At 42.5% G+C, this 22,115-nt stretch overlaps 1 protein-coding gene across 2 annotated transcripts; it reads right to left on the bottom strand.

Annotated features, from left to right (window-relative positions):
- Positions 1–10,908: 10,908 nt before the first annotated feature.
- On the bottom strand, positions 10,909–21,563 carry hrh2a (histamine receptor H2a). Of its 2 annotated transcripts, none has more exons than XM_035650673.2 (6): positions 21,455–21,563; positions 14,539–14,978; positions 13,392–14,413; positions 13,033–13,204; positions 12,548–12,730; positions 10,909–11,541 (listed from the first exon to the last, which is right to left on the bottom strand). In XM_035650673.2, exons 2-5 carry the CDS (start codon positions 14,610–14,612, stop codon positions 12,721–12,723), a joined length of 1,278 nt encoding a protein of 425 aa, XP_035506566.2. In that variant the 5' UTR covers positions 14,613–14,978; positions 21,455–21,563; the 3' UTR covers positions 10,909–11,541; positions 12,548–12,720. The 2 variants fall into 2 exon arrangements, with proteins under 2 accessions (XP_035506566.2, XP_035506565.2); XM_035650672.2 differs by having other exon boundaries at positions 12,548–12,667.
- Positions 21,564–22,115: the final 552 nt, after the last annotated feature.

Genomic DNA, 22,115 nt, shown 5'->3' with positions numbered 1-22,115 from the left:
TATATATATATATATATATATATATATATATATATATATATATACAGAAATATACAGAAATGCTATCAGACGTAAAAACTTTTTACTCACCTCAGTGTATATGGAGGGGTTGATACTTTTACGCATTGCCACCATTCAGGCTATATAGACTCAAAGTGCATCAGCTGTCCTCCTTCTCTCTGCCTCACTTCTTCCATCGGTATCATTTAATGTTGAATCCACGGGGATAATAAGTCCACACCGAAACCTGCTAAAAGCGATATAGGGGAAAGCTTTAAGACTATTTGTCATAGATACGTTATAAAGGAGAGACCAAAGGGAATGAAATGTCATCCTCAATTTATTTCCATGCTAATTTAAATTCTAATAATCAAGTGAGATATGTGATTTAACATTCAACTGCATAGTGGCGTTTACTGTTCATTTGTTCAAAATTAACTTAATTTATAAGGTGAAATAAATAAATATAATATTCATATAGTACCTATAATATGAAGCCTTGAATGTTCAGACATTATACCATGTACAGAGTCGTATTCTTCTTTATTCGTGTTGGTTTGTTACAGTATCTAGTTTAAGAAAAAAATAACATAAAATCACCTGAAAGAAATAACCAATTTAATGATAATGTTGATGACAACTGAAACAGGATCAAAATGATGAAGTCATGGCAATAACTTTTACCGGTGCGTAATTACGCACATCCAATTCATGGCATGGGACCCATGGCGCCTCTCTTTAAAATAAAAAGGACAGCAGCCTTATTGAACATTGGCAGTGAATCATCAGCGCCCATTGAGCTTGGCAAGGCATTGTGCGGCATTATTTGTTCCTGATAGCCAGCACCACATTAAATGGCCTGACACTGGACGGCCATGGGCTACTTCAGATAAAGTGTCCGGGCTCTCGAAGCTGCTAACCACTCAGATTCAATGAAGCAGGCACCCAAAGTGACCGGATAATCTGATTTTCACCAACTTGTCTATGGGACAGACAAATGCGTGTCGGGTTTGGATGCGGCAGGTGGCTCTTTAGACTCTCACGTTACAGCCCGTTAACAAACTAATACCCAACATTCATTGACAGCGGGGTTTATATATTTTTATAGAAGATATGTGCAACCTGTTCATTAATTATTGTTTTGTAGTCCTTTATTTTAATGTCTGCACTGAGTCAATTGGCGTTTTCTTAATATCAATTTGTTTAAAAAAAGAAAAAGAAAGCCCGAGTTAATTCTGATAATGCTTAAGTGCATTGGAAAAAAAAATCTTACACAAATAAAATTAAGTTGTGAAATTGTAATTTGCGGGGCTACAAAATCAAACGGAAAGGCAAAGATGTTTTGGAAGGTAATGTATTTATTTTTTAAAGGATCTGCATCTCGCCTTTCACAATAACGCCTTATGAAGCAATATGAGATGGGACCAGGCCCGAGGTGTTTGTTTGGCAATATGGACAGACTGAGTGTTGGCTGCTTCACCCGGCCATATGTGAGCTCACCGGTGGCTTTTGATTGGGGGGGAATTGGTCTGTTATAGCTGTCATCTTTGTGGACATTTTTATGTTTCTCTTGATGACATTTGCAAAAAAAAATTATATATACAATAAAATAATTTGTGAATCTAACAATCCCACACATATAATGTACTTGATTGATTTATACCAATTGCATGGTCGCTATTTGAGGATATAGATCACAACTGAAGTGAATAATCGCCTCATGAAAATGAATAATCGTTGCCTTTATCCTGACTCCTCTGCGGAGTGAAGGCAGCCCCCCCCCCCCACACACACACAGCCTGTACAGAGCAGACCGGGGTCCCACTGGTTGCAGATGTTGGGTGTTAGTAATCCGGTGTAATCCAATGCTTATGAGTGATTATGACACATAAGCTGTGACCTAGCGGGACACCGGTTGTCCAAACGACACCGGGAGAGGGACAGGCCCGGAGACGGTGTCGGACCATTTCATTGCTCCACGATTGCATCAGAAACGGTCAAAAGTAATTGAAGAGTCTCCTTAAAACGTGCAGCCACACCCCCGTTTGAACGGCGGCCTCGGGGGTTATCTCGTTTTGACCAAAATATTTGGATGGTGTTTTCTGGAAAAGCCCCGAGCGCGCACGAACAATTAAGTTTGACATCAATCCCCCCCACGGGCAATAAAAGCTGACACCCCCGATTCCAAAAGTCTAAAAAGAAGCGACAACAAAAGAGTGAAAGAGTGCGTTTTGTTTGAGAAATTACCACTTGATCTGCATAATCGGGGGTCTGGGCTGCGGCTCGGTACCCGGGGGCTGCGTTTTTATTGCGCGTCTCTTCGCCGTTATCAATTTCAGCAGCGCGCCTGACTTTTTAAAAGGGGGACGAGGCCGGCTGCCTCTGAATAATGAATGACACGCTTTTATATTGTCGCTAAAGTGCCCGTGATGTTAGAATATGAAAAGGCAGCGGTAAGTAATAGTGCATTTAAAGGGGATGTAGTGTATTATTATGATGTAAAAGAGAAGGAGAGAGGCGGCAGAGAGAGGAAGATGAGTGGAGAGCAGCACCCGGAGAGAGAGAGAGAGAGAGAGAGAGAGATTGTTTTATTACAATAAGAGGAGATGAGTTTGCCTCGCAGCGAAATGTGGACCAGTTAATGAAACTTTACCGCAGCTAACGATTTCCCCTCCCTCGCTCCAAAAAAACCGCCCTTATGAAATATTTAAACTATTTAATATAGGTAGTATTAAGCTGAAAGACACTGGCATCGGCCATCTGACAACATTTACAAGGCTGTGGGTTATTTTTTTTAAAGTTGACCAAACAAAGCTTTATGGTCCTCTCTCCCCCTCAACACACACACACACACACACACACACACACACACACACACACACACACAACAACAGTCTTGTAAATCACACTCAGGATGAGTGCAATATAGTGAAAATGTGTTTTACTGGTGGGAGACTTGATTTGATCTAATTTACGCGATGCCACGCACACGCTGTGTTAAGATGCTGTAGTTTACAGGCTCATTCTATCAATATATGCCCGTCTTGTCCATAATGGGAGGGATCGCAGAGCATGGCCCCCATGTGGGGGGATAGTGTTTCATATTGACATGCTCAGTGGGATTGTTGGATGAGAAGAGAGGAATGGGATCCCCCATCAGGGACTCAATTGTGACCATCATCAGCATCCCTGGGCTGTCACTGGACATGCTGGACACTTAAAATGCAGATAAACCGTGTAGCATGTCTTTGTAAATGTCTGGTTCATGGCTTGGTAACAATCAAAGGATTTTACGAAGCGAAAATTGAGGCTGTCATCGCGAAAAAGGCCGTCTCTATTGGAGCAAACATAACAACAACTCTATCGTCCTAGTGCTCCACGTGATCGATGACAACAGAAATGTAGCTTTTTAAATGATGTAGCAGATTTTCACACGTGTCACCTTACTTAAAGAAAGCACTAGTGCTTTATTGGAAATCTTCATGTGGAAGCAAACAGCAAAGCAACTTTCAGTATGTTCTTGTATACAAATCAGTCATGTATAAGCTTTCTTTTTGCAAGTATCAGGATGCACATTTAACCACATAAAGATGCCCTAATACGGTAGATATTTGTTTCAGTGAACATTGCATTCTTGTTACACTTGAGGAACAATATGCTTCGACTCTGTGTGTGTGCGTGCGTGAGGGTAGACCATGTTTGCCTGTCTGATGGTTGAATGCACGGCTGCCTCTTCACGCTGGTTAAAAGTCAGAGAGGGAGGGAGCGAGCGGGAGGAGGGTGGAGAGGAAGAGGGTGAGAGAGGGAAGTATGTAACCGCACAGACGTGAATTATAGGGATGGACGCAGAGCAGAGAGCAAAAACAGGAAGATTGATGTGAGAGAAAGAGTTAAAGCATTAATGGGGATCATTTTGGGCTGATGATAATTGAGCACATGGCTTGAGTTTGTAGATGAGGATTCCCAGAGCATTGTCTCGTCTTTGTGTGTGTGTGTGTGTGTGTGTGTGTGTGTGTGGTTGAGGTTGATCTTTTGAGACTTAACCTCTATTGTTTTTAGTCCGAGTGCTAAGTAAAAGTTTGGAGACGTTTTTTAAACGGCTTTCAGTGCGATCTGCCATCGACAAAATGACTGATGCAATTAATAAGCGAGCGTGTTTGCTGTTGCTTTAATGACTTTTGACTGATTTATGTGTGGGTGTGTCAGGGAGTGTGCCAGTGTGGGTTTGTGTTTAAGAGCAGCTGAGTGCTCCTGAATGCCCCTGGTAGTGGCGCTAATGTGTTAATTCATTACTGCTTGTAGTCTGTTGCATTGTGTCAGAGCTGTGTTTCCCGTCTCTCTCTGTCTGTGTCCTCTCCGCTTCATAAAAGCTGATTATCGTGCATGTCGCTGCCGTTCCACCCGTTCTCTCCTGCCTCTTGACCTCCTAACCCCTCCTGTTGCCTGCCTGCGGGGTGCTAATGCAGGGGAGGAGGGGAGGGAGGGATGCAGGACCAGCTGCCACCAGCTACAGTGCTCTGCTGCCTGGCAATGGCAGCTACTCCAGCCCCCTGCTTCGCTGGGCCTTCTGGCCCCTCAGGGTGGAGGGGGGGCACCAGCCTCATGCCACCAACCCCACCTGTCTTGCCCCAGGCACTGGAGTGTGACCGATTACAGAGACACACACACACACACACACACACACAGACACACACACACACGCATGTAAGCGCAGGACCCCAAATAATGAAATCTCTCGAGTAACTTTGATTTGATTAAATGTTGTAAAATATTTAGAGCTGCAACAGTTAATCGATTAGAAATCGATTACTAAATTAATCGCCAACTATTTTGATAATCAATTATCGGATTTCAGCTTCTTAAATGTGAATATTTTCTGGTTTCTCTGCTCCACTGTGACAGTAAATTAAATATCTTTGGTGTGTGGACGAAACAAATCATCATCTTGGAGTTTTGGAAAAACACTTTATGATATTTTATGGACCAAACAACTAATCGATTAATCGAGAAAATAATCGACAGATTAATCTAATATGAAAATGATTGTATATTTCAGCTCATAAATGTGAAAGTAATCCTTGTTTGAATTTAAAAAATGATATAAAAAGTTTTACTTTGCACACTCACAGTACATGCTCTCAGCAATAGTCCTTTATTTAAATGCAGCTCCCTACATGCAGAGATTTCCTATAGACACGCACGCACGCACGCACGCACGCACGCGCACACACACACACTACACTGCACCCCTCATCGGATACACAGAGGCACTTTGCTGTGAGGCGTGAAAGAGCGAGAGCTAAGTGAGGCCACTCCAGAGCGCTATTCTCTATATTGATTTCCCATTATCAGACCCGAGTCCCTGTGGAGTCATTAGTGCCGGGATCAAACAGACAGACAGAGAAGGAGACTAATACCAGTCACTTACACCAGCACAGGGAGATCATCTTACTTCCCTGAGGGTAGGAAGGCCAGAGAGGAGCAGAGGAGGAGAGAAAAACGAGGAAGGGGGGAGGAATAGTGGACGGACGAGTGCAACGGGCTAACAGATGGAGATGGCGATGTGAAGAGAGAGAGAGGAAGAGGAAAGAGGTGGGGTTTCACAGTGGAACGTTCATGGGCAAATGATAAACACTCTTTGATCACTTTATTTGCCTGTTCTTTTTTTTTTCCTGTTGAAGCAGATATGTCATTTTTTTCTTTCTATTCTGTTCACCCCGGCACTGTCTCACAACCATGGATGTGATGATGATGTTATGTCTAAATTCAAGATCTCATTTTTTTTCCAGAGATGCGTGACTTTTCTCTTTGTCCAACCTTGTAAAATGGAGCAAATATGGCTCCTCATCCTCCTGTCTGTCAATAATTTTATGATAAAGATGCAATGATGAATGGTTTTCATGTAGCCAGCAGCTGTCCCCACACTAGAGAGACACAAAGGGAGAGAGAGATGGAGAGAGAGAGACACAGGGAGAAAGAGTGAAGGGGGAATATGAAATGTGAGATACTCATTTTGGTCCCTCGCTTCATAATTTCCGTGGATTTATTTATTCTCTATGGAATCAGGAGCAACAATGAATTCGTAGTATGAATCAACACCATCCATCTTATTCTCCTCTGCCTGCCAGTGGGCCCTGGAAGTTGTGTTTAGGCTTTACCGCACACACACACACACACACACACACACACACACACACACACACACACACACACACACACACACACACACACACACACACACACACACACACACACACAGATAGATATCAGATGGGGGTGACCCTGGCCTGACCCCCCTGCTGACCCCCAATCTGTTCCCCAACCTCACACCATGAGAGACCGGGGCACGCCGGGACATGGACACACACACACACACACACACACACACACACACGTACTCAGAGACACACACACATACATACACACACCATACATATTGGCTTATCGTGCAATGTGTGAGCTGATGGATATCTCCTCAGACAGTACCATGTGTGTGGGCAGTGTGCATGTGGCCAGAGTGCGCGTGTGTCAGTCTATGTCTGTGTAGTGTTGTACCCTCTGCCCCCTCCCACTGGTGTTAATTGATTCTTGTTGTGCTTTGCTGATTGGTGTGAGGACCCCTAGAGGCGGTCCCAGTCTCAGTCGATGCCCCCTCCCCATTAGTGTAGCACCTCGCACCACACACACACACACACACACACACACACACACACACACACACACAGTTATACAGTACACACTGCACATATAAAGAGAGTATGGTATTTATTGCTCTCTTTATATATCTACCGATCCACAAACCGTGTGTTGCACATGTGTTGATTGTGCATGCACATGTGAAAAAAAATACACACAAACAGCCACACACTAATGTCTTTCAGGGGGGGTTTCACACCCTGGTAAAGAGGAAGCTGGCTAGCTGATAGAGCAGATTGTGGATCATATGAGATGATCCACATAGAAAAAAATCTGTGTCTTAGAGGTGATTCATGAACAATATAGGTGGGCGTAGGTGTGTGTGTGTGTGTGTGTGTGTGTGTGTGTGTGTCAGGGAGAGAGCCAGAAAGACAGTAAGAGAGATGAATCTCCGGTTATTAATTTCCAGCCGCGGCCCCTGGGTGAGATGTTAATATAGGGCTGATTGTGACTAATTTCTTATTAATTGCCATCAGCGATTACACAGTGGCCACTAATGTGGCTAATTTGTTGAAATGAATTTGGTTTTCGGAGGCATTTTAATTGCTGCAGGTGGGCAGCAGCCGCCGCACGCTGAGGCTTCTGTTTTTCAGCTGGAAACTTTTCAGGTTGTGCAATTGTAATTTTAAATGCCATTGATGTCTTATTCATTAGGTTTATGCTTCCTCCATCTTCCATATATCTCTACGTGTTCATCATCATTGCAGTGGGGACGGAGGGACATTCAAGTTGCTGCCTTTGTTTGTTGAATGTTTATAGCTTCCGTTAGCACGGTCTCAACGACCACTGAGGAACCGGTAGATACAAAATCCAAATCCCCCTATAAAAGAGGAGATGCCCTCTGGGCAGCCATAGCTCATAGTTGGCCTGATTTAGTGGCAGCCAGGAATCTGGGCTTGAATAAAGACAGAGAGAGCGAGGGCAGAGTGGGAGAGAGAGAGGGAGAAAGGAAAAGATAGCTCCCTGTGTGATAAATAGCCCCGGCTCTCTCTATTGCATTAGCCGTCCGGGCCGATAGATTGCGAGCCCAATAGACCCAGACGTATGCGATTGGTTTCTCATATAAAAGTTGCATATTAAATTCCTTCACAGGACTGTGCCCCTCTAGCATGAAGGAGGGAAGGGAGAAATGGGAGTTAAAGAGCAGAAAGTGGAGAAAGGAATGGAAGAGAAAGAAAAAGGCTTTTTATGAGAGGTGAACACAAAGGCGGAGAGTTGGGAACGCCGGAGAAGAAGGGGAAAGATAATGGCATGAGAAAAGTGGCTTGATGGTAGGAAAGACAAATGGTGATGTCATGTATTTAATAAGTCCGTGGATATTGGGCGATGGGCGCGACCGTACGTCCATTTAATCAGTATTGCTTCCCAATGAAGATTTCTCTCTTGTTTTCACTCACTCCCACCTTCTTCTCTTCTCAGCCGCTCGCCACATGCTAACGACCGCTCTAATTGTTTCCAGGCTCATTAAGATGCTGATGTTTTAATAGTAATTAATCCGTCATTTGCCTACATGCAAACATGGGCCGCCGAGGTTTGTTCTACACTCCTTCAATACACTGATAATGCAGTAGCCTAGTCAAAGGAGACAATATCCTGCTAATTTAGCTCATCACTGTTAATTGGTTGTTAAGTGCCTTTAATTACCAAGCGTGCTTTGGGACCTGGGTCGGCAGAAAGAGGCGAATCGCTTTGATTGTCGCTGCCTGTCTGATGGATCTTGTGTGAACTTTGAAAACTGGAATAAATGACCAAAGCGCGAAAAGAGACGCGCACTGACCCTGTTCTGTTTTCTATCTGCGCCGTGTTCTTTCCCCTCGCCTCCTTTCTTCTCTCCCTTCCTTTGCTCCGTCCTCCTGTCCCTTCCTCCATCTCTGTCTCACTCCCCGTCTCTTTCTCCAGATATTATTAACTCATTAAGTTTTTTTCATTATTTTTAATAAAAGATGAGTTATGGCTTTAGCCTCACTGTGGCAGCATCCCCCCACACCCCTCTCCTCCTCCCATCCTCCTCTCTCCCTTCCCCTTCAAACCATTTACTCCTTCTCCTCATCCCCCCATTTTCTCGTTCCTTCTTGGCCATATTGTTCCTCCTCCGATGTGTTTGACCCTTGAACTGTAGTTTCTGACCCCGGTGTTGCTGGTTGCAACCTTCTGTCCATCTTCTTTGCTTTCGCCACAGTCACTCACATCTATCAATCATCTCTCTTTCTCATAGCGCTGAGCAGTTTTTAGATGGCATTCATAAGATTTATGATTCATGATTCTCTCTTTTCTTCTGTGTGTGTGTGTGTCTGTGAGGGAGAGAATAGGGAGAAGGAAAAGGAGAGAAAGACAGAGATAAAGACACACAGATAGAGGGGCAGAGTGAGGGAGGGCGAGGGTCTTGTCGATGACAGAGTTGAATAATGACAATATCTGTGATTGATAGCTTGTACAGAGCTAGACGTGTGTGTGTGTGTGTGTGTGTGTGTGTGTGTGTGTGTGTGTGTGTGTGTGTGTGTGTGTGTGTGTGTGTGTGTGTGTGTGTGTGTGTGTGTGTGTGTGTGTGTGTGTGTGTGTGTGTGTGTGTGTGTGTGTGTGTGTGTGTGTGTGTGTGTGTGTGTGTGTGTGTGTGTCCACGTGTTAGAGTGACAAAAAGAGAGAAAGCGAGTTTATATGTTGGGTTTTCTCCCACTTTAATCCAATGTTAAAGAAGCAGTGATTAATGGCTTTCATGTAGTTTGAGTGGTCACTCTGGAAAAGAGAGGGGGAGAGAAAGAAGCAAGGGGCCAGAATTACCAAGGGACACATGATGTTTTTGTATCGGAATAGAGGGACTCGTACTCAAGGAGATGAAAGCATAATAAATGTCTTTGAGTTGGAAAGGACAGTTGTTAACCACACTGGTTTTAGCCATTAATTATGTAATACTCACATGCCTTGTATATGTGGAAAGAGTTATTCCTCCTTGAGAAGTGCTGGCTGCTATCGATACCACTCTGTAAATGATGGAGACAAAATCTGCATCCTTTTTTTCTTTGCAGAAATATATTCTGACATTCAAGCCGAGCCAATAAGAGACTTGGACAGTCTGTGTAGCTAAAGTCAAGTCGAGTTGGTATCTTCCGAAGTTACAGTTCCTTCTTTGTGTTTCCATGATCAGTATTTCCTTGCCGGAGGGTTTTGTACTGGTTGTTGTGTGTTTGTATTTTTCCAAGATCCAACACTGGCAACAAAACTTGAAACTGCCAGGCCAAAGATGGCAGAATGTGCGGTCCCATTACCCACACCAGAAACGTGACAATAAGATGTCACGTTTCTGATGTGGTTATTAACGTAACTTTTGCTCACAGCAATCACAGACTGTAAACAGTGTTTGAGAGTGGTGCTACAATTTGTAGTACTAATATTTTACTCAACATGATGGAATATTAAGTTGTGCAATTTCAAACACAGGGCAAGGGTGACCTTTGACTGCAATAGCAATGAATAGAGAGACCGTGAATATTGGATGGACAGAAGTATAATATAACTCTACCTTTCTGCCCTTCTGACAAAATGTGTTGCGAATGATTTGATGCTTAAAAATGTCTCTCACTGAACCAGTACTGTGGATATCCCCTATATATTTTACTGTGCAATCACTCTAGAAGGGTCCTAGCAGACAGGAGTGGAAACCGATGGATGGTTGGATTATATATGGCCGAATGAGTCTTGATAGGTTTAGATCTCTTGACCTCCAACTGCTCCAGTGGAGCTACTCACTGTAAGGCGGACGCTGTGAATGTATGTACCTCTGTGAATGTGGAGACAGCTTCTCCTGCAATGCAGCATCCATCGTCGGCTAAAACCTAACCTGGATAAGTATGAGATAAAACATCATGTAGAGCTGAATAGTTTGTAACCACATAAGTGGTTGGTTGGGTTGTAAAATCCCTTCAATCAGTTTCCAGCTGGTACCTTGCACTGATATATATATATAAGAGAGAGAGAGATACACACACTTCTGTGTCAGTCCTCAAAGGAAATAGCTTGAAGTATGAAAAAGGTTAAGTGTTAATGTGGCAATAGTTTGAGGCAATGTGTGTTGACAGCTGTGATGAATTGTTTCCAATGTACTTGTACTGTTTACCACTTATACAGTGTTCTCTGCATCATCCGGCCTGATCATCCCTGTCCATACTTAGCTACAGCCCATCTTTATTGCCCTTCGAAATGGTTGCAAAAGTTGGATTCTCTATTCAAGCTGCACTTTATTGGTACAATATGGTCGTAATGATCACTTTAAGAGGAACAGTTCATGCCATGTTTCAGACCTCAGATATTTTATGTATGATACAATACATAAAGTACACGTACTAGCTTTACGTCACGGAATGAGCACAACTGGAGGCAGCTGCATTAAAAAAAACAAAAACTGACCATATTAGTTTGTATGCTCCACATTCAAATGTCATACATTTCAAAAGTCCATTCATCACTTTTTTCTGTTCCATTATTTTGTTTCGTGAAACACCCAATTGTAATAAGACGTCAGTATACTTTATCGAAGTTGTGATGCTTTTTGTTTCCACTGGAGTTCAGTCTTGAGCCAGCACAAATTGATGACCTGCGAGTTAACTGGTTGGTCTCATTCAGTCGTCCAGAGCTGCAACGGCGACCACACTTCAGTGCAATAGCATGTCATCTACTGTTGGATGCAGTCGAATAATTGTGGCTGACAACTTCCCCTTGTAGAAGCGTCCTTGTTCTTTCGGTCCTGGGCAGATTGAGTCCGGCTGTGTGCGAACTGCTGGTTCTTGCTAATGAGGTGTGGAGCTGTGAGATCCCATTCGCTCACATTTTCTGTTTGCTACAATTCGGACACTAACAGAAGGAGACATACAAATGAGAAGAATTTAAAAGTTAGTCTACTTATTCAGACACTTTGGGTGTACAGTAAGCGAAGAAGGAAAAAAAAATCTTTCACTTCACCTTTGTGTTGAATGTGGATTAGATCCTACAATACGTATAGAAATCAGTGATTTGTATAAGCATTTACAAGAAGTACTTTTTAGTAGGTCGGATTGCTGTTCGAGGAGTTCAAAGTTGTGTGCAAATACTGTATAAGACTATTGCAGTACTCAGTACTAATGTAATAATACTGTTTTAAAAACACAGATTATGAATGTTGTTGTCAAAAAAAGCAAAGAGGCAAAACAATAAACAATTAATCATTTTGTTTGTCAGTAAATTCACGAGTAAATGTGACATTGGAACAAATATTTCAGAAGGCGTTAGAAGATTAACAATAAAACATGGTTACCAGTAAATTCCCCCCCTGACTCCAGTATTAGCTGCAAAGAATCCTTCCCTGATTCTTGATAATGTTGTAATGTTAGACGTAATGTTTGTTTGTTGAGTGCTGTGGTGATTTCTCCATTAAAAAAACAACAACATGACAATTATCTTGCACACTTTTCCTCAGTTCTTACGACTGCACTTATGCTAGTTGACGTGATGAATTTCTGGAGTGTTGTGCGATGTCATATATACACATGTACACTACATATGATATATTGTGTGGGTTACTGTGTGTGTGCTACAGTACTACAGTGCTGTATAGCCTTCATAGTGTATTGGTATTCAATACACAATGAGCAAAACCATTTGTAGACGCTGTTTGCAAAATGCAAACAAAGGAATTAGGGCAGGATGTGAAATTGGATAATGTTTCCTTCTCTGTGCTGAAAGCAGATTTCTTGGCCTAATATACATTTTGCCATATGGCCTGATGCACTGCGGATGACGGTGCTCCGATGCGTGTGCTGCAGTTCATTTGTTGCAGGATGGACGGGGTCTTTAGGCGCTATAGGGATGTCGGTCTACTCACATGGTGTATTATGTGCTTCTGCTGTGGCACTGGAATCTTCCAAATACAGGGGCTGTAAATCTTGGTCCGTCTCTTTGTCTGTCTGGTGTTTGTTTTTCCTCCTCAGGAAGGATTTTGGTCCTGCGTTGTAACCACAGTGTCATGAACACAGCGTCCGCCTCACCAGCACAGGCTCAGCACGACCTGGGCTCATTGAACACAATGAGAGATTAGAGAAGACACATTTTTTGTTTGTGTGACTTTTGGGATTTTGTGTTTTATGGTAAAACAGAGACAAGTATGAGGACGAGTATGAAGTGTCACATCCGAGCAGCTTGACATATCATTTAATGGGAGAGAGAATAGTTTTTTGGCGAAACAGCTTAGTCTTTCATGGTACAGTACCCCAGTTTGACCGACATGTAAGCATTGGACCATGTATCCCTCAGTTTGAATTTGAACCCTCATTCTTTCAAATAGTTTTATCTACATTGATGATTCATTACCTTTCTTTGCCATTGACATCTGTTGCAGCAGTGCCATTTGCAAACTGGGTAGCTGCTGTCGTTGTCCTGCTGTTCATTTCTTGAAGCATGAAGTTTTGATCTGTTAAACCTGCCCTGCATGCGGAAGGGGTGTGGCCACACAGCAGCGTCACCTCTGTAAGCTGCTCTCTGGCTAAGATATGGAAAAGGAAATGAAACTCAAAAACTGAAGAGACTGGGAATAAGAACATTTAACGAATTCACACAGGCCGCAGTATTCTGTTGGACAGAAATTCATGTCCACTCAACTGAATTTGTAACTCGTGTTATGTTATGCTCAAGATTTACCTGCATACTTAAATCTCTGTCTACAGCTTTACCTGCTGTTACATTGGGAGACGGCTGTCGGCTCCTCCATCCACTATAAGCAGGGCATCGACATCTCAGGAGGTGGGAATAGGCTGACCGGAAATCCCTATTGAGGGCTCCGTAGAGGATAGGGTTGAGCGCTGAGTTGGCATAACCCAGCCACAACACGATGGAATATGCAGGTACTGTACTAGGGTCCGGATGCTCTTTTAAGCCCAAAACTGTGAACAGGATGAAATAGGGCAGCCAGCAAACAACGAAAGCCCCTATTACTGCTGCCAGTGTCACTGTGGCTTTGTGTTCCCGCAGAGCAACTGCTGTGACACTGGAAACCACTGTTGTGCTGGTTGAGGGATTGTTCCTGCAGTCATAGTGGGTGATGCAAGTGGGTCGGGCACTGATAATGCGCTTGGCCTGTGCCCTTGCAATGCGAAGTATTCGGAGGTAGGTCCAGCACATAGCCACCAGGGGCAGGAAGAAGGTAAGAAGAGAGTCGGTCACTACGTAGGGTCTGTTCAGCTCAAAACGACACTTCCTCTCTGGAGCCCAAGGCCCCTGGTTCTGCACTGTCCCATTAGCCGTGTTCCACCCCATATGAATGGGCAAAAAAGACACAGCCACAGACACTGTCCAAACACTGGCCATTGCCACCGCAACTCTCCACGGCAACACTAGTGCGGCATGTCTCAGAGGCATGGTCACCGCCAGGTAGCGGTCCACACTGATGGCCAGCAGCGTGAGGATGGAGGCAGTGCACAGCATGACGTCCATGGAGATGTAGAAGTTACAGAACACCGGGCCGAGGGGCCACTCGTCGTTGAGCTGGAGGAGGGCGGAGAACGGGAGGACCAAGAGGCCGAGCAGCAGGTCCGTCACAGCCAGCGACACGATGAAGCAGTTAGTGAGGCAGCGGAGGCGTCGGGAGGCACAGACAGCCAGGCACACCAGCACGTTACCACCAACAGTCAGAAGGATGAGGAGGGACAGGATGACACCCAGCATCACTTTTGACAACATTATCGCTGAAGCTTCACTGGAGACAATGAGATGACATCATGGCTAGAGCTTTGTAAGAACCATCGTTATGTTTTCTTTTCAGTTTTACACCAGATAAAAGGATTTTTACATAGAAGGAATTCACACAAGCCTTTTGCTCACGTCATGTTAGCAGGTATATTCAGAGGGTTCCGGTGCTCCCATTTATTGAGCTGTCTCAGTGTCTCCATGGTCATAATTGACTTAAGATTTTGACCTTGTGTAATCCCTCCATCTCAGCCACTACTTTACTTGACTCCTTTCTGCACTTGCTGGGTCTCGACTCCACAAAGCATAGTGTTCAACTCTTCAGTGACTTGACCACACCAGTTTCCCCAATCTCACTCTTGACAAATATCCATCAAAACATTCTTGCAAGAATTTGGTTGAACAACATTTGTCTCTTGACGAGTGCTGCTACTGAGAACTGGAAACCAGCAGCATGCTTGGATGTCAAAATGTCACTGATGGCTGCTGAGCAGCTTTGTTTGAGAGTGGCTGATTCACGTGGTCCATGGCAGCGCTTCACTCCCTCTTCTGTGGCTGTGGTGACATCTAGTGGACTGAGAGCAGAAACACAGGTGGTCATTGGTACAACTTTTTACAGTTTCACATATTGCACACAGACCTACTGTCTTTTGGTTTGCTTATGCCTGTACTTTTTATACAGAACAAGTACAACAACTGGTTGAAAATGAATAAAAAAGAAGAAATTGTTCTGGTGACTGGATAGGCAGAGTCACCGACTACCATGAGCTGGAAAATAAAAAGAAATCGGATAAAACAAAATAGGAAAATAAAAAATAATACATTATTAGCTAAAAGATTTACAGTTTGGAGAGGAAACATGTACACATTGTGCCTTTGGAACAAGAAAACCCGGAAGAATCATGTTTGACCACAGTTTTTACTTTCTGATAAGCTTCCAGTGAAATGTTACTTATGTTGCATAGCAATGCCATTCAAAGGTTTGTAACCTCTCAATCAGCTAGTCGGCAGACCACATAAGGCTGTAGCGACGAAACACCTGAGAGTATTGATTTGAGCAAGTGCATGTATAATTACTCATGAACTCATAAGTACTTTAAGATAAAATATCACAAGTATGCATATTTTTCTTCATAGTCCCTTTTTTTAGTATGAATCCATGTAAGAGGACTTTAAATAACAACAACTAATTGTAAAACTACATCCACACAGATAAATTTAATGTCTGGCTTAGATGATTGCTGACTTTATTACATTATATACAGTCCAAAATGAGGTTAATTGGAGACCCTATTTTGACCATAGGAATGCATATGTGTGTGTGTGAATGTAAGTTTGTCTCTGTATGTTGGCCCTGCGATACGTTGACGACCGCTGCCTGTCGCCCAGTGTCAGCTGGGATTGGCTCCAGCCCCCCGTGACCTTAAAGGATAAAGCGGTATAGATAATGGATACGTGGGTTCAATGTGACTTAAAAATGATACACTTGGATAATTGTGTATGTCAAATTGAATTTTTGCAGTTGCGAAGGGTTTGGATGATGAGAACTGCTTTTTCAAATATGACAGCAGCTGAAGAGCAGATTCATGTAGTGTAGTAGTTGAATACATAAAAACACTTGTTTGTGAAGTAAGTTCTTTTCAAGTACTCCTGACGAGAATCATAATTGAATGGATCATGTTAGAACATTTGTTTCTTACATAGGCCTTGTATAGAGAGCCATGGTGTTATTTGTCCTCTGTGAACTCATGCATTATTGGCATGTGGGCATGAGTTTATAATGTGTGCTTGGTGGAATGAGGATAACTACCTGATAAGTAAAAGTGTGTGTGGAAAACGTGTTTGCGTCAGTGGGCGGTGGGTAATGTTTGCTCGTCTATTTTCTAACGCTGTAATGGATATCGGGACATTTGCCAGAGCTGGTCCAGAGCCACTCACTTATCACCTCAAAGAGAGGGAGAGATGTCAAGAGATGGACCCACTGGCTTCACATGCAGGAGGAAGACAGTTCGATGATACAACGAAAAGAAGACAGAGAGATAGAGATGTTTTGATTAAATCGGGGTCAAGGCAACCCAGACACCCATTTCTAATCTTTGAACCTTTCCAGTCTTCAATTCTTTGTTCTGTGGACACATTTCTGTCACAGTCTTGCTGCTTTGAACTATATCCAGAGCAAACACTGATAGCACAGCCACTAACGTATGAAGTGGAGCTCTCAAATGCTCATGACATCGCAGCCTTTACTGTATACTTGCCAGAATCACAGACTGACTCTGAGAACACACATTTAAGCCTCTTCCATCATCAACATCTGTCTCTCTCGCTGTCTCTCTCTCTCTCTCTCTCTCTCTCACACACACACACAAACACACACTAAATCAGTTGGAATGCGGTCTGGCTTAGATCCAATTAGTGCCGGTGATGAATGTCCACATATGGAGATGTGTTGTGGTCACAGAACAACCTTGTCTGAACCCTGGGAGTTAATGTACAGTATATGAGAGTGTGTGTATGTGTGGTCACCTAATATTATCTTTCCTCTGCTAAATGCATTAGTTCCTTTTCCCATGTTACACTGCATTTGTGTGAGAGCACAACCATAGTGGTTTCCTGTGTTTATATTTGCATAAACATTTGTCTTTTAATAAAACCATATTAATATACAACCCTGCCCACTCACTTATCAGGAAGCACAATACATTTTGGTGCATGCAAACATGCAAACAACTTGCATAAAGCCATGTCACTGTTAGTCTGTGCAAACCACACTTAATTCAAAAGTCCCAATCATTCACGTTAATGTTGAGAAGTATGTTGAAGCCCTGCAGTAGATACAGCATCAGTCATTTTGAAGGGTGCTACTTCATTTCTGACCATCTGTTTTCTTTCACAAACTTCTCATTAGTTGTCCCTAATGGAAAAAGATGGTGAGTGTTACTGCATCTGTATATACAGTATAGTCAAAGACACCCATGTGCAGACGCATGCACCCCTAGGCATCGGTGTTTTCATTAGATTCAAGATTTCATCCATCTGAAGTCAATCAGAAAAGAAAACCTGTTACAATCAAAACGAACCCTTTACAACTGCCCTGCAATAAGTCCTAACCTTATAATGTTTAGATTTGTCTGCACTGACTTATTGTTTCATCCAAAGTTTAAGTAGGTTGCATGCTGCCATTTAAATATATTTGTGAAATAAAAATATTTGGAACCTCTTTGCACACAAAGAATGCTACACAAACCAATAATTATTATCAAGCAATGCCATCAAGGACGTTTACATTATGCGGCATTGTGAGAAAAGGTGCTCTGTTCTTCTCTTCTTTTCATTAATTTACATATTGAAAGATTTTGCCATTTGTTTTCATCAATGATGAAATAATACATGTTTTCATCTTTCATCGTAGTCCATTTAATGTCATTGGTGCGACCACGTTATGGTCTTGTCTTGTAGTCATAGAAAAAAAGGTCAGTGAAAAACATATTTCCTCATATTTGTGTTTACGAAATTTAAAATCTAATTGTTGTGCATGACCACACTAACACAGAACTCAAAATATACTGTATGTCTTGGTAATGGATTTTGAGGACTGTAATAATTATAATGAGGGCTGAGTACTGTGTTTTTCACAGGACGTAAAGGCTGGGCTACTTTCAGGTGTTTTCTGTAGGAGAATGTTGTTTTGTGATTTCAAGAGAAAACAACGGTTCGCATAGGTTTACGATTTTGAGGACAGTGTTTGAAGGTTTTTTTCCCCCAGGACTAGTCGATCTGTATGTCTGTGTGTAGCTGAGGTGACACCCAGCAGCAGGTGGACACAACAAGGATGAGATATTTAATGATTAACTTTAAGGGCCTCCTAGATATCTTCCTGTCCTTGTCTCCAAACTCCCCCTACACAAAATATGTAAAAGAGCTTAATTTTGCCCCACGTAGACCTTCCATTACTCAGTAAGTGGCCCAATTTGGGTATTGAGATGAAACGCAGGCAGAAAAGAACTTGGAACACTGGTCTGAGCTCAGAGACGAGTAATGAGGTTATTTGCCTCTCAGCTGCCTGAATTGAGAGATACCAAGTGCTCATTCAGCGACCTTCTTTTTTTATTCCAGCCAGATGTCTTTTTTTAGAAAAAAACGGATGAGGAATGTTTCCTCTAATCGAATCAATGCTGTAATCAAAGTTATCTTGGGTACTGTCACAAATTCAAAGTAATGTATTCGTATATGTTTACACAGAGTCAGGAAATGAGTTAATTATTCTCTCTCAATTCACAGAAAGATTGGGGTAAACACTGAATTGCCAGCAGCTGTGAAATCAGCCGTTTCATCAGTTTGCTGCAGAGTAGACAGGATATGCGAAATAAACTTGTTCATTCATTCATCTAGGCACACTCATTCATTCTCTCACCCAGTCATGACTCGTTCCACAATGTGTCTGCCACCTAATGGTAGTAACCGTATAAGATGACATCGAACCTTGCAATCCTGCTGTAATGTGTGGAGAGCTATGTCAGAGGTCAAAATATAAGACAAATGTAAATTTGGGAGTGAAATTCTGCAAATCCCTTACTGTTAATGATAGCTGTAAATTCTAAATGTATGTAACATAAAGGGAAAGCAACTGATGCTTGGCCAATAAACATCTATTTAGGAAAGACTGCAGCAATCAGAGGGCCAACAGATGTTCAAAGGAACTTTTATCCCATGGTGCAGCGTCGATCAGAGCAACATAATATAATCAGACATTTTAATGCTTCATTTATCCAAATATAACTCAATTGAGCAGCAAATACTTGGCTCGCTCACTTCCTTTGCTTTTGCAAGATAATCTATAGCTGTCTGCATTCGTGTGTGCGTGTGTGCGTGTGTGCGTGCGTGCGTGCGTGCGTGCGTGCGTGCGTGTGTGCGCACGCAGATGTACGTGTGGATATGGACGTGTCTGTGTGTGCATGCGGGTGTGTAAGCCTTCCTGTTTGTCTTTGGTTTTGTCCTTGACAGAGACCCAGAGTGAGAGTGGATAGAGAGGGAAGTGGTCTCGGATGGAGGTTGCTTAGTAACCGTTGTGTGTCCTGAGGAGTGAAGGGAAGCTGTGGAATCTTGACAAAGCGTGAAAACAGAACACACAGTGAGCGACAGACAAGGCTGCAGACAGGTACGCAGACAGGGGGATCAGACACATAAAATATGTATAGACACTAACAGCATGCTTTGCTGCAGCAACACACACACACACACACACACACACACACACACGTTAAGGTCATAATGGTTTGCACTCAATATGTCAGTCTCACCGCTGACATACTGTTTCTGTTATGTCAACATTGCAGCTCCCAATAATACCTCAACTTGATAAAGACCTGTGTTTAAACATGCATACAAAGTGTTTTATAGAAAAACACACTCACAATAAACACATTTCCTGTCAGATCTCACAGTCAAACGTCCCAGCTGCTCTTTATACAGGGAAACTTACTGCTGATGTGCTTATGTGGTTCCCTGACCAAGTCATGACACCTAACCACATCCTGACCCGATTCTGGTGGCTGACACTGTAGTTTCACTTTGTTGTGTCGCTCAGTTAATCCTCCCAGTTTAAGATATAGCCAGTTAATCCTCCCAATTTAAGATTTTTTAAATAATGATGTGTGACATTTCCATGGTAAATGTCCATTTACATGTTCTAGCTAGAGGATATTTAGCATCAGGGATATAGCTTGTTCTAAATGTCCGATGTCAGATGACACTTATCAAGCTAAGTTCCTTTTTTCTGTCACCGTAGGACCTTTCCTCATTTTAAAACAAACAGGGTATATACATAAAGGGTGAATAAAGAAAAGAGCACAGCTAACAAAAACGTAATCAACGTAAAATGTCGGTCGGAGCAAAGCCAACAATACATGAACATTCTGTATATTTTTTCAGAAGTGAACGTGAAACATAAATGAATGAAAAAATCAGGGACTTATTCTTTACTACTTAATGAAATGACGTCTTTGTGCAGGACTTTCTGATTATTTTACTTTTGACCAGATTTTCCCTCTGCTTGCTGAAGTAGAGGGAAATTTTATCATTATATTACATCTGAGCAAGACAAAGACGTCTGTATTAACAGTATTTACCATTCATACTGAGCTGACTGTGAACCATTCATTGTTCTTCAGTGTGAGAGATTAAAGTAGTGCTGGCTCCCTAACACTTGTTATGGGCTAAATATAACTTTCTATCCTCTATCGTTATGTTCATCTAGCTACGTATCTTTATTGATCTGTCCATCTTTGTACCTCCTGTCAATGTCAAGTGAACATGTATGCAGAGCTAAAATGTCGAACTTCAAGGTATCACAAATGAAGCAAAAGACGCGCGCACACACTCAGAGGGAGAAATTAATCTCACTTCCTCATTTCCACAGCTGATTAAATGACCCCTTTGTATATTTGTCATTGTGCATAGTTGACCTGCTCGCACCAGGCTCAGGATCAGACTCTGAACTCGCTTCAGCCACATACCAATGAATATGAGTGAAGCTGTAACACAATTCCAAATCAAGATAGAAATGAGTTCCTTCTGACAAACATTCAAAGCTGGAACTTTTGATTCTAACAACACACAAATGCTTCTCTGTCACATCTTTTTACGTTCCTTCATCTGTGTTTGCATGAAATGGTTTTAAATTGTGACTCAGAAACGCAGAGATGCACCAAAAGCTGCAACTGACAAGCGGTAGAAGAGAATTAGAGTATGTGTTAAATCATTTAAATAAGGGGTTTATTAAATATTTGACAATTGTTTAATTTCTTAACTTCCACTATGATTATTTCCTGTAATATTCTTGTTCAGCTGCTGATAAGTCCATCAGTAAATCAGAAAAGATCAAAGCAAACGTGGAGTCAAATTGAACTTTGCTGTGACACCACAACAGAAAACACACACACACACACACACACACACACACACACACACACACACACACACACACTTCATTCAAATGTGACACATATTGAATATATTTCAACAGACATAAAGTAAGAATTTATCAACTCACCTTTGTGCTGCTGCTCCTCTTCTGTGACGACTGCCCCCGCTGCTCTGCTCTGCTCCCAGAGTGACGACAGAAACACAGTCTGGCTCACAACGTGTGTGCGTGTCTAATGAGTGTGTGTGGGGAGGAGAGAGAGAGGGAGAGAGGGAGAGAGGGAGCACCACTGACTCACACAGCTCTCGCTCTTTCTCTCTTTTTTCTTTGCTCTCAGTCTGACTCCTATTATTCTTCTCTTTCTCTTGAGGGTAATTTGCTTTTGAAATAATTTTAATAGCTCTTCGATTCTCTTATCATGCCTCCTAACTTGCATATGCCAGCTCCTGAGATAAAGTGGGTTCTACTCAACAAACACTGGCCTTTGGAGACTGGCCTGTATTACCTGAATAATCCAGGCTGCCAGTTGCATTCAGGCTTAATGGAATTGCTGGCAAATAAGTCCGGTTTTCAGCTTGCTGGCTGGATAGCTTTCGGGTAAATCCATGAGAACTGGCACCAGTTTGAGTGATGTCAGTGACCCGATAGGTCACAAAGAGTTATAAATCTATCTCTCTATTTCTGGTGCAGCCTTTTACTCGGCCACGGCCCCTCATGAGGCATCTCTTTCCTTTCCAATGTCAATTTATATTCTGGGCTTCAGGCTAACATTCATAAGTCATTATCACTT

This window comes from Scophthalmus maximus, chromosome 9 (assembly GCF_022379125.1).
Source record: "Scophthalmus maximus strain ysfricsl-2021 chromosome 9, ASM2237912v1, whole genome shotgun sequence".
Lineage (NCBI taxonomy): Eukaryota > Metazoa > Chordata > Actinopteri > Pleuronectiformes > Scophthalmidae > Scophthalmus > Scophthalmus maximus.
The sequence above is the reverse complement of the archived record's forward strand: the minus strand, read 5'-3'. Positions and strand labels throughout refer to the sequence as shown.

Bases quoted from the DNA above. Each gene is read 5' to 3' on its own strand.
- hrh2a (XM_035650672.2), bottom strand. From the start codon at position 14,612: ATGACCATGGAGACACTGAGACAGCTCAATAAATGGGAGCACCGGAAC. The intron at 14,414-14,538 runs GTGAGCAAAAGG...CATTGTCTCCAG, and splicing joins AATATACCTGCTAACATGAC to TGAAGCTTCAGCGATAATGT. The intron at 12,668-13,032 runs GTAATGAATCAT...GTTACAACGCAG, and splicing joins GATGTCAATGGCAAAGAAAG to GACCAAAATCCTTCCTGAGG.